The sequence below is a fragment of the Primulina eburnea genome, chromosome 17, assembly GCF_022965805.1.
Source record: "Primulina eburnea isolate SZY01 chromosome 17, ASM2296580v1, whole genome shotgun sequence".
Lineage (NCBI taxonomy): Eukaryota > Viridiplantae > Streptophyta > Magnoliopsida > Lamiales > Gesneriaceae > Primulina > Primulina eburnea.
Window position 1 is genome coordinate 14,008,023 of NC_133117.1, and position 13,147 is coordinate 14,021,169.

The 13,147-nt window shown below is 40.7% G+C and overlaps 1 protein-coding gene across 1 annotated transcript; it reads right to left on the reverse strand.

Moving 5' to 3' along the window:
- Window positions 1–345: 345 nt before the first annotated feature.
- On the reverse strand, window positions 346–2,543 carry LOC140817890 (uncharacterized). Its single transcript, XM_073177685.1, has 3 exons — window positions 2,013–2,543; window positions 1,567–1,954; window positions 346–986 (listed from the first exon to the last, which is right to left on the reverse strand). Exons 1-3 carry the CDS (start codon window positions 2,541–2,543, stop codon window positions 346–348), a joined length of 1,560 nt encoding a protein of 519 aa, XP_073033786.1.
- Window positions 2,544–13,147: the final 10,604 nt, after the last annotated feature.

Sequence of the window (13,147 nt, forward strand, 5' to 3'; positions counted from 1 at the left end):
CACGATTCATGAGATCCACGAAGATCATTGGAGCATTAGTCAATCCAAATGGCATCATTAAAAACTCATAATGTCCATAACGCGTTCGGAATGCCGTCTTATGTACATCTGTCTCCTTAACCCTCAATTGGTAATATCCAAACCTAAGATCTACCTTTCCAAATATCAAGGCTCCTTGCAATTGATCAAATAAATCTTTGATTCGAGGTAATGGATACTTATTGTTCACTGTCACTCTATTCACCTCTTTGTAATCGATGCACAGCCTCATGCTCCCATCCTTCTTTCTCACAAACAACATTGGCGCGCCCCATGGAGAGAAACTAGGGCTAATAAATCCCTTGTCTAACAGCTCTTGAATTTATCCTTAAATTCCTTCAATTCAGCAGGTGCTAATTGATATCGTGCCTTAGATATAGGCACTGTAACGGGCATCGACTCAATAGCAAATTCTACTTCACTTTCAGGTGGAATACCAGAAATATCGTCATGGAATACGTCCGAAAAATCCTTAATTACCTCCACGTCCTCAATAGATTGGCTGCCGATGTCAGGTGCAGATATAATACTAGCAAGAAAACCTTGGCAACCCTTTTGAATAAGCTTCCTCGCACGCATGCATGGAATGATATGTGGCATTTGATTGTTTTGTTCAACCTCAAAGATGAATGCTTTCCCATGAGGCGGACTAATAGATATTGTCCTTTGTCGAAAGCCAATAGTTGCTCCATTCAGTGGGAGTCTATCCATGCTCAAAATAATGTCGAACTCGGGCATCGGCAGCAAAATAAGGTCCGCTAGTATAATATTATTTTTCAATTTAAGTTCTGCATCCTTAACCATGCTACTAGAGACCATATGATCGCCAGAAGTTACTGTAACTCTGAATCCTGACTCCACATCTACTGGTAAAATTCCCAATTTCTTCATGAAAGATTCAGAGATGAAAGAATTTGTAGCTCCGGAGTCCAATAGAGCATAAGTACCTATTCCCGCTAGCAAGATTCGTCATGATAACATTTGCATTATTCTTTATTAAGGTTCTATAGTTTTATAAATTCTCCTATCATCTAGGTCCTTCAAGTTTCCCATATTATCACATTATCCTTTAAGTTTATAAAATTGCATGATTAGTCCTTTAATTTTTCAAAATTTATCAAATTGCCCCTTAAAGATTCGAAAATTGCAATCTTGTCCTAAAAGATTTCGAATTTGCAAATTAATCCATTGAACTTTTGAATTTCCTAAATTGTCCTCGTCATTTTTTGAAATTTCACTTTAGTCCCTAGAAATTTCGGATTTGCCAATTAACCCTTGGAACTTACGAATTTTTTTCTAAATTCCCCTCATCGATTTTCAAAATTCATTCTAGCCCTTTTGAAAGATCTATCTTCTTCGATCTGGTCCATTTTACTGGTATTTGCCTTAATTTAATTCCTTAAATCCTAAAGTTTAAAATATGCAATTCTAATTCATTATGTTCCTTGCATCTCAATTTAAATTCTAGCATCCATGCTTTTATCTCTTGCGATATAGTAATATAAAGCGCTTAAATAGTCAAAGTACCTGTAATAAGCTTAGTGTCTGGCTCCGCTTGCTCAGCATGCATCACATATGCCCTTCCAGTCGTGGGTTGCATGAGCTTCGGGCAATCCCCGACTTTGTGTCCCATCTCTCGACACTTGAAGCACTTGTAAGTGCCCCACATGCATTTTCCATAATGTTGACGATTGCACTCCTTGCATTGTGGTTTCTCAGCTGTCTTCGAGCCACTATATTTAGATGGTAGTCCTTGTGGTTTTGGTGGTCCCAATCGCTTCGGTGGTCCCGTATAAGGCTTTTTATTCTGCTGATTGGCTTGCTGGGCAACAACTGTAGTATAATCAGTAGGATCAACAAGAATCACATCTCGACAGTTAGTCGGCCTGAAACCGTTTAGAAAGTCGTAATTTCTCTGCATCATCATTAGCAATCAAGGGTACAAAATGACAGCCCCTATCAAACTTCTGTACAATCTCAGAAACAGACAATTCTTCCTGGCGGAGACTCATGAACTCCCTCTTAAGCCTAGAACGGACATCAGATGTGAAGTATTTGTCGTAGAACACTCTCTTGAAGCCCTCCCAAATCAAGGTCACCAGATTCACTCCTCGTTCCGTTCCTTCCCACCATAACGAAGCGCCGCCATTTAGCAGATAAATGGTACAACGAAATCGGTCAGTGTCCGCCATATCCATGTAGCAAAAGATAACCTCCATTGATATAATCCATCCATCAGCAACGAATGGATAAGTAGTGCCACAAAAATCCTCAGGGTTCATCATCCTAAATTGCTCATAGATAGCTTCTGGTCGTCCCTTTGCACCATTTCCTACGTGTTGCTCTAGTAAAAGAGCCATACCGGCTAGTACACAGGCACTAGCATCCTGATTAGGTGTAGGCTGTGGAATCTCCGCCTCATGTCTATCCTCATCATTCCTAGGCAAAATACTTCTAGGAGGTATCTTTGTACACGCCGTCCAAACCACATAACCAACATGCATTTAATATTTTGAAATAACATGTATCTATCCTCTATATCTTGCATCATGAAAGCATTAAAGAATTTTCGCATATAAAATATAAATGAGTAAAAACTCACATACTGAAGGGGTAATTCTTGAGCTTCTCGGAGTGGCAGTACACAACCCTTTGGGGAACCTGGCTCTGATACAAAATAAAACGACCCTTACTTCTTAACTTCGAAATTCTACTTAAACTTTTTTTTACATCTATTAATTCGAAAATCACCATCTATAAATAGCTTAACATTTCAATAAATCAAAATAATTTAATAATTTAAATCTCAAGTGCATAAAATCCCTAAAATTGTCAATTACCAAAAATTAAACTTCTACTTTTAACGTGATCAACTTTACTTCAAAAATAAAGCATAAAATCTCTAATAAAAATTCTAACAAAAATATTTCAAACTTTGCCTATCAATCTAGTGCGGAAAATAAAGTCTCACATTAGTGTACTGCTGTACTCGATCCACTCAAGCGTCAGCGCCTCCCTCAATATCATCATCACCTGCAGCATTCAAACCTAGTGAGTCTAATGACTCAGCACATTTTAAACATGAGTAACAAATAATACATATACAAGCAAATGCATTAAAATCATAATTTTATTTAAAATAACTTTTAAGCATAAATAAATCTTGAATCGTAAAGCTTTCATCATTTATCATTTTGGGTGAAGTTTGATCCTTGAAAATAAATATCCTTTTATCCTCTGATCAGTCTTTAGCTCCACATACGCATGTGGACAAACACTAGGCACCGCCATGGAAATACGATCGTCGGGCCCCCTCTAGGGCCTTGTCCCGTAAACGGGCTCCCTTTGGAACCTTTGCCATCACGAAATTCCCATAAAATTGTAAGTTCATCGTTCCTTCTTAAAATGGATCCCCCACAAATCCTCAATCCTTTGCCGCAGTCAATTCACATCGCTCAAAATATTTTTCCTTTCTTTTTCAAATTATAAAATATTATGACTTTCCATAAATAGCATTTTAAAAGTAAAGATCGCACAGCTTTACTATAAGTCATAAAAATATCATCTTTTCATCGAAATCATTATGTTGTATCATTTGTCATGTGTTATGACCATTCGGAACGCTGCCAAGCTTATATGTATTAATCAAGTGTAAAATGACTGTTTTTCCCTAGACGTAATAATTCATGCGGTGGATTTTCAATCAAGACCTGTTTGCCCTTATATGAGGATAGAATATTGGAATTTCAGAATAAGATGACTGAATTTCTGGTTCTGCAATTTGAATTCCCTTCAGCTTAGTAATTGCGATTGCAGAAATTGGGGCAGGAATGAATGGTGCCGAAAGATGCTTGACCAGCTTGATCTTAGCTGGTTGTGTAGTTCTCTTTTTCTTAAAGACCTGAGCAACTGGAACGTTATTTGTGGACTCTTCATCAGAGTTGTTCTTTAGAACCAACTTCCTTTTAGTTGCCTTTGCGGTCAAACCGATTTTTGATGATTTCTTTAGTTTCACAAACTCTTCCCCGGCTTCCGTCTTGATTGAAACCAACACTTCATCTGTCGGCCGGTTCTTTTTGATAAATTTTTCAACCGATACCCAGGTTAAGAGCTTAGTTTTTCCAACTTCAATCATATCAACCGGTTGTACCCCAGCATCAATCAGCATATGGCATATTTTTACCGCAAAACATCGCGATTGGTTTTCTTTGTTGATCATGGCCACCAAAATTCTGAAGAGAACATCAGACCAGTTTACTCGCAATTCGGATGAGATAGTGGCCATTACAAAGAATTTATCCAAGGTGATTTTATTAGGCCCCAGCCTTGGCAAGAAGTCCTTTTACCACAATTTCGGCTAGTAAGCGGAATTCAATCTTCAAATCGCTCTTTTGGCATGTTGGGTGAGAGATAGGAGACTCTGTGAGTGAGAAATGTTTCCGCCAAATATCAATATTCCCTACGGGTAGTGTAGAGAAGTCAGTGATGCCATCAATGGGTAGGCTAAATGTGGGGCCCTTAGCTCCTAATCGTTATTACAATGCAATCTGATTAGGGTAAATTAATCACAGCGGAAAACGAGTTTAAAATTTTCTTGACAATGAGCCCAAATCATTTTATTTTAATACTAAAAATAGTATCTCATCTCACGTCATAATCATGCCCACACGAAATCAAAACCAATCACATACAAACATATCATATCCTCGAGACATGCCCCGGTATATAGATACATATACATATATACTGGGAACAAGACATAAACATAAAACCTCAGCCCAAGCTGTGGCTCTCTCAAGAAGTACCCTCTCCGGTCTCTGATATCCTGGAGTACCTGCCATTGTCCACACACAAAGACAACAACAGCCCCCCTTGGGGGTGAGCAAAGCTCCGTATGGAACAACCAATCATATATACCACAGATATCTAAACAATGATATATGATATGCAATGCATGTATGTCGTGGAGGTATCAGGTCAAATGCCCATCCACTGAGCACATGTCAGAATCAATCGAATCACTATCAAATCAAATCAATGCTCGAGCTGGCACACCGGCCGATATGGGAATACACGTATGATAGCGTCGGCAAAGCGCCATCAAATCCCACATCTCATATCCAATCATATGGGGCCACAAATGTCTATGTTTTACGGGTCATATAATACCAACATAGCAATTGTGTTCACAAACCCCGGAATCCAATCCAATCATATCAAGGTATCCAAGGATCATAGCTCAACGTGCATGTCATGTATCGATGTATGCATAAAATGATGTGTGTTAACAAAACGTTCATTTTATACATCATTTGTGGGGACCCGGGCTCTAAATCTTTTTCTTGGGATTAAATGGATTGTTATTCTAAAATGTGGGTCAATTTTTCGCTTTTATATTTAAATCAAAATGTAACTAGACAAGCACAAGTTCTTTATTTAATTTACAACATACAAACATAAAATCTATGTCCTGTTCCGTATATCCTCAACTAACCAGTAATAAAATACAGTACATAACAAAAGACAACTACTGGTCCGTCTGCTAGGCCCGAGATCTCCACGCTAACACGATCATCTCTGTCTCGACCCAAATCCTGCCCCACCTGTTGTTATGCACACATACAGACATAACAACAGCCGGAAAACCGGTGAGAACACATCCCAGTATAAACATGTGAACATGCATATAAATACTATAAAACATGAAACATGCTGATATGAATGTCATTCATATAAAATCATGAAATGCGAGCCTAATCATGTCTAGATGCGACTCGACTAAAACTCTAGGGATCCCGGTGTGAATAAGACGATCTATCACCTACCCTCCCAATCGGGGTGACGGTACGTCTTATTCCTAGACTTCGGCCTGATCTGTATCCACGTCTACAAAGGGGCGGTGATCTTCCCCTAAGCTGGGATAGAACCGAACATCTAGAAGTCTGCCTGATCTCCAGACTGTCCTATCTTAATGCATGAATACAAAATCTGTAAACAAGCATAATCATCTAATGCAATGTAACATGATCTGTAAACAAAGCATAATAAGAATTGAATACAAGTTCTAATAAACATCTAATGCAATGTAACATGATCTGTAAACAAAGCATAGCGAGATTTGCATACAAGATCTATAAACAAATCTATAATAATAATACCTATAGCAAGATATAAACAATAAAACTCGTATGTGGTTTTGGTTGGGAAACTCAAATGTGATCTCATTTGAGTCGTGATTCCCCAAAACAAAACATGTATTATACCTTTCGTCGTAGAATTGCTGTTACAGTCGTGAAGATGAATCTGCAATAGAATGTCTAACACTTTCTAGGAAATGTTTCTTTAACACTTACTAATCAAATGAAATCTCGCGCCTCTATTTATAGACAATGATCGGAAGATCCGATCCACTTCGGACGCTCCGATCTGACACACTTCGGACGCTCCGAACTCACTTCGGACGTTCCGAATCCTGCATGTCTTCCACGTCTCTAGCCAACTGTCTCGGATGATCCGAACTACGATCGGTCGATCCGAACTCTGCATGCCATCCATGTGTCCAGCCACCTGGCTCGGACGCTCCGAACGCCGAACGGACGATCCGAACGCATCGGACGATCCGATCCTGGTTCGGTCCTTCCGGTCTCACCGAAATATAAATAATCCAACATTCTCGATATCGGTCAATCTAATCTCAATAGATATCATTTCTTATTTCTTATGGTTATGTACAATCTTCACAACATATCTATGAATTCGTACATGTCAATCATTGCTCTGGGCATTACATTTCTCCCCCTCTAAGACAGAAGTTCGTCCTCGAACTGAAGTAACCATACAAAGTATCTAAAACAGTTTGATAATCTAAAACTGAATACATACTCATATCATATAAATAACTCGGGGTGTTTCTGCCTCATGTTTTCTTCCGTTTCCCACGTCGCTTACTCAATGCCATGTCGACTCCACTGAACTTTCACAAGTGGAATGGTCTTCGTTCTGAGCTGTTTGTCCTTTCGATCAAGAATCTGTATCGGTCGTTCTATATAGCTCAAGGTTTGATCAAGTTCAGCTTCGTTCGGTTGAATAACATGAGAAACATCTGGCATATATCTGCGTAACATTGATACATGAAATACGTCATGTATTCCGGATAAAGAAGGAGGAAGAGCAAGTCGATAAGCTCGATCGCCAATCTTTTCAAGAATCTCGTACGGACCAATGTATCGAGGAGATAGCTTCCCACGTTTGCCAAATCGCACAACGCCTCTAAAAGGAGAAATTTTCAAGAATACCCTATCTCCTACCTCAAATACTAACGGTCTACGTCTGATATTGGCGTACTTTGCTTGCCTATCCTGTGCTGTCTTCATTCTTTTCTGAATAACCTTTACCTTCTCAGTCATGTCACGAATCATATCTGGCCCAAGTTCTGGTACTTCTGAAATATCATCCCAATATAGCGGAGATCTGCACCTCTTGCCATACAAAGCTTCAAACGGTGCCATCTCAATGCTTGTTTGATAGCTATTATTGTACGAGAATTCGCAAAGAGGTAGGGAATCTTGCCAACTAATGCCAAAATCTAGCACGACGGCTCTCAACATATCCTCTAATGTCTGGATAGTCCGTTCTGACTGTCCGTCTGTCTGAGGATGGTAAGCAGTGCTAAGGTGTAAGGTCGTACCTAACGCCTGCTGTAAACTGTGCCAGAAGTGTGAAGTGAATCGTGGATCACGATCTGATACGATAGACTTCGGCACTCCATGCAATCTGACTACCTCACGAATATAAATCTCCGCCATCTGATCCTGTCTATACGTCATTCTATAAGGGATGAAACAAGCAGATTTGGTCAATCTGTCAATAATGACCCAAATCGCATCGCAACCTCTGGATGATCGAGGTAACTTCGTCACGAAATCCATGGAAATGTGGTCCCATTTCCATTCTGGAATGGATAAACTCTGAAGTAAACCCCCCGGCTTCTTCCTCTCGGCCTTCACCTGTTGGCAGTTCAAGCATTTAGACACAAATTCGGCAATGTCTGACTTCATTTGCTTCCACCAGAACTGTGTCTTCAAGTCATTGTACATCTTTCTGCCACCAGGATGGATGCTGAACCGACTACAATGTGCCTCCGTCAGAATCTGCTGTCTCAAATCTGCAACATCTGGCACAACTAGACGGTTATTCACGTACAACACATGATCTCGTACCTGATATTCTGATACATGCCCTGATCTGACCATTTGGATTGATCTTTGCACATTCTGATCAGTTCTTTGTGCTTCCTTAATCCTCATAATCAAATTGGGCTCAACTTGGATCGTAAAGAGTCGTAGTGGCTTACTATCTGTATCAAATTCTAATCCAGACATACAGCAATTTTCAACTAACTTGTTAACACCTATCGTCGATAGGGACAATGAACATACCTTACGACTCAAGGCATCTGCTGCTGCATTTGACTTACCTGGATAATATTTGATTTCACAGTCAAAGTCTTTCAGAAGATCTAGCCATCTACGTTGCCTCATATTCAATTCTGATTGAGAAAATAGGTACTTTAAGCTCTTGTGATCGGAAAAGATCTCAAATTTCTCGCCATAGAGATAATGACGCCAAATCTTTAATGCAAACACGATAGCCGCCAATTCAAGATCATGAATGGGGTATCGAACTTCATGTGGCTTCAATTGTCTCGAGGCGTATGCGATCACATGACCTCGCTGCATAAGAACACATCCCAAACCTCTATGAGAAGCATCACAATATACAACAAAATCACCTGTACCTGAAGGTATCGTCAATACTGGAGCACTGGTCAGCCTTTTCTTCAATTCAACAAAGCTAGACTCACACTCCTTTGACCAAACAAATGGTGCATTCTTTTGTGTTAATTGAGTTATTGGTTTTGCAATACTGGAGAAATCTTTGATAAATCTTCTGTAGTATCCGGCTAAGCCCATGAAACTGCGTATTTCTGGTACAGAAGTCGGTCTCGACCAACTAATCACAGCTTCCACTTTACTCGGATCAACAGAAATACCATCTCCAGAAATGATATGTCCTAAGAAGACAACTCTATTCAACCAAAACTCACACTTTGACAATTTAGCATACAGTCGCTCGTTTCTCAACGTCTGCAACACAATTCTGAGATGCTCTGCATGCTCATTTCTGTTCTTCGAATACACCAAAATGTCATCAATGAAGACAATCACAAATTCATCTAGATATCTCTGAAACACTTGGTTCATCAAGCCCATAAATACCGCAGGAGCATTTGTTAAACCAAAAGGCATGACAATAAATTCGTAATGTCCATACCTGGTTCGAAACGCTGTCTTTGGTATGTCTATATCTCGAACTCTGAGCTGATGATAACCAGAACGTAAATCAATCTTAGAATAGACCGAGGATCCCTGCAACTGATCAAATAGGTCATCGATCCTAGGCAAAGGATATTTATTCTTGATCGTTGCCTTGTTCAACTGCCGGTAATCGATACACAACCGCATCGACCCATCTTTCTTTCGCACGAACAGCACCGGAGCGCCCCAAGGAGATACACTAGGTCTGATATATCCCTTGGCTAGAAGATCTTCTAATTGTGCTTTCAATTCTTTGAGTTCGATGGGTGCCATCCTATATGGAGCTCTCGAAATAGGTACGGTACCTGGCGCAAGTTCAATGCTGAAATCTACCTCACGAACCGGAGGTAATCCTGGGATCTCATCTGGAAAAATATCTGGAAATTCCCGTACTACTGGCAGATCTGCCAATGCCGGGCTCGACTTCTGCATATCTACAGCATAAACAAAGAAACCATCCGCTCCTTTCTGTAACAGTCTGTTCATAGTAAGAGCCGAAATCAAGGGAATCCGAGATCTGGAACCCTTCCCGTAGAATTTCCACTCGTCTGTCATCTCGGGTCTGAATCTGACAATCTTGTGGAAACAATCCACGGTGGCTCTGTACTTCGTTAGCATGTCAATACCGACTATACAATCAAAATCAGCTAGACCCAACACTATACAATCTAGGTCAATCTCATGCCCCTCAAACTGTAGAATGCAATGTCTAACCGTAGTTACAGATATTAATCCACTTCCCAACGGAGAATTAATAGACACAACGTCTAACAAAGACTCAACAGGCAATGAATGCAACAATGCAAATCGTTCTGAGATGAATGTATGCGATGCACCTGTATCTATCAAGATATAAGCAGGATAACCATAAAGGAGACAGTTACCTGCTATAACATCATCTGGTGCATCTTGTGCTTGCTCCTCTGTCAACGCAAACACTTGGGCCTGTTGCCTCGGAGGTTGAGTCACACTCTGACTACCTCGGCCTCTGGGTGGAGTCGGTGCTGGTGGAGGCTGAAAAGAGTGAACCGACGATGCCTGCCGCTCAAACTGAGGTACTGAACCGGATGCTCTTCCACTCTGGCCTTGCTGTACACCTCTCTGTGGACAGACTTTGGCAAAATGCCCCGGTTGCCTACAAATGTTGCATCGACCTGTAACTCCTTGGCATTGTTCAGTCGCATGCCTACCTCCACAATTATTGCAATATACACCTGAAGTCCTTGAACTTTGATCAAAACCAGTCTGTCTTGATCCGCTGGAGCTGGATGAACTGCTCCCAGGTCGCTTAAACTGCTTCCCTTTCGCCTTCAACTGTTCTTTGCGTCCACTACCACTACCACCACTTTCGAATCGAGGAGGAGGAACTTGGGATGGAGGTAGTGGCGGTCTCGGACTCGGTGCAACATACGGAGCACTCCGTTGTCTAAGCAATCCTGCTTCAGCTCCTTTGGCACGATTCAATGCATCCGAGAAGTTATCGGGTCTCCCAGTATTGACCAATGTAAAGATATCTGGATTCAGGCTATTTATAAACTGATCCGCCATGGCCTCGTCATTTCCTGAAACATGGGGTGCAAAACGAAGCAAAGAAGAGAATTTAGCAACATACTCCTCAATGTTCAATGGCCCTTGCCTCAGGTTTGCGAATTCAGCGCCTTTATCTTTACGGTAAGATACAGGGAAGAATCGCTGATAAAACTCGGTCTTGAATACCTTCCAAGAAATTTCGGTACCCCGCTGCTCTAAAGCTCTCCTAATGTTCAACCACCAATTCTTTGCTATATCTTGCAATTGATGGCCAATTAGCTTGATCCTCTTCTCATCACTGTACTCCAACGAGTCGAATAGCATCTCAATATCTTCAAGCCAACTTTCGCACTCGATGGCATTCTCGGTACCTTTTAAAGTGGGAGGTCGAAAGGATTGGAATCGCTTCAGCAACGTCTCCATAGGGGTCGCCGTAACATCCATAGAATCTCCGGATGTACTTCCCTGCTCTGGCGCTGCTGGTCGTAGAGGTACGGCTGCTCTTCTAGGAGGCATATCTAATAATCCAACTGATTAGTAAACAAGATATACAACTGTCTCAGCCATCATCTAGTCAGTTACCTCTGATCTAGAATCGGTTCTGATTCAATCAATCACATGCTGAAATTAATCAAATACCAAACAACATGTAATAAGAAAGCAATAATCATGCTAGCACATCATCAAGCAAGGAAGAAGACTCGATCTACCCCGCTCATTCTATCCTATTTCAGTCTAACGGAACTATCGGCTCTGATACCACCTGTTGTGGGGACCCGGGCTCTAAATCTTTTTCTTGGGATTAACTGGATTGTTATTCTAAAATGTGGGTCAATTTTTCGCTTTTATATTTAAATCAAAATGTAACTAGACAAGCACAAGTTCTTTATTTAATTTACAACATACAAACATAAAATCTATGTCCTGTTCCGTATATCCTCAACTAACCAGTAATAAAATACAGTACATAACAAAAGACAACTACTGGTCCGTCTGCTAGGCCCGAGATCTCCACGCTAACACGATCATCTCTGTCTCGACCCAAATCCTGCCCCACCTGTTGTTATGCACACATACAGACATAACAACAGCCGGAAAACCGGTGAGAACACATCCCAGTATAAACATGTGAACATGCATATAAATACTATAAAACATGAAACATGCTGATATGAATGTCATTCATATAAAATCATGAAATGCGAGCCTAATCATGTCTAGATGCGACTCGACTAAAACTCTAGGGATCCCGGTGTGAATAAGACGATCTATCACCTACCCTCCCAATCGGGGTGACGGTACGTCTTATTCCTAGACTTCGGCCTGATCTGTATCCACGTCTACAAAGGGGCGGTGATCTTCCCCTAAGCTGGGATAGAACCGAACATCTAGAAGTCTGCCTGATCTCCAGACTGTCCTATCTTAATGCATGAATACAAAATCTGTAAACAAGCATAATCATCTAATGCAATGTAACATGATCTGTAAACAAAGCATAATAAGAATTGAATACAAGTTCTAATAAACATCTAATGCAATGTAACATGATCTGTAAACAAAGCATAGCGAGATTTGCATACAAGATCTATAAACAAATCTATAATAATAATACCTATAGCAAGATATAAACAATAAAACTCGTATGTGGTTTTGGTTGGGAAACTCAAATGTGATCTCATTTGAGTCGTGATTCCCCAAAACAAAACATGTATTATACCTTTCGTCGTAGAATTGCTGTTACAGTCGTGAAGATGAATCTGCAATAGAATGTCTAACACTTTCTAGGAAATGTTTCTTTAACACTTACTAATCAAATGAAATCTCGCGCCTCTATTTATAGACAATGATCGGAAGATCCGATCCACTTCGGACGCTCCGATCTGACACACTTCGGACGCTCCGAACTCACTTCGGACGTTCCGAATCCTGCATGTCTTCCACGTCTCTAGCCAACTGTCTCGGATGATCCGAACTACGATCGGTCGATCCGAACTCTGCATGCCATCCATGTGTCCAGCCACCTGGCTCGGACGCTCCGAACGCCGAACGGACGATCCGAACGCATCGGACGATCCGATCCTGGTTCGGTCCTTCCGGTCTCACCGAAATATAAATAATCCAACATTCTCGATATCGGTCAATCTAATCTCAATAGATATCATTTCTTATTTCTTATGGTTATGTACAATCTTCACAACATA

Coding starts and splice junctions, on each gene's coding strand:
- LOC140817890 (XM_073177685.1), bottom strand. CDS start 2,543: ATGCATGTTGGTTATGTGGTTTGGACGGCGTGTACAAAGATACCTCCT. Junction 1,955..2,012: donor AATTGTCTGTTTCTGAGATT/GTACAGAAGTTT, acceptor ATGATGATGCAG/AGAAATTACGACTTTCTAAA. Junction 987..1,566: donor AGACACTAAGCTTATTACAG/GTACTTTGACTA, acceptor TAGCGGGAATAG/GTACTTATGCTCTATTGGAC.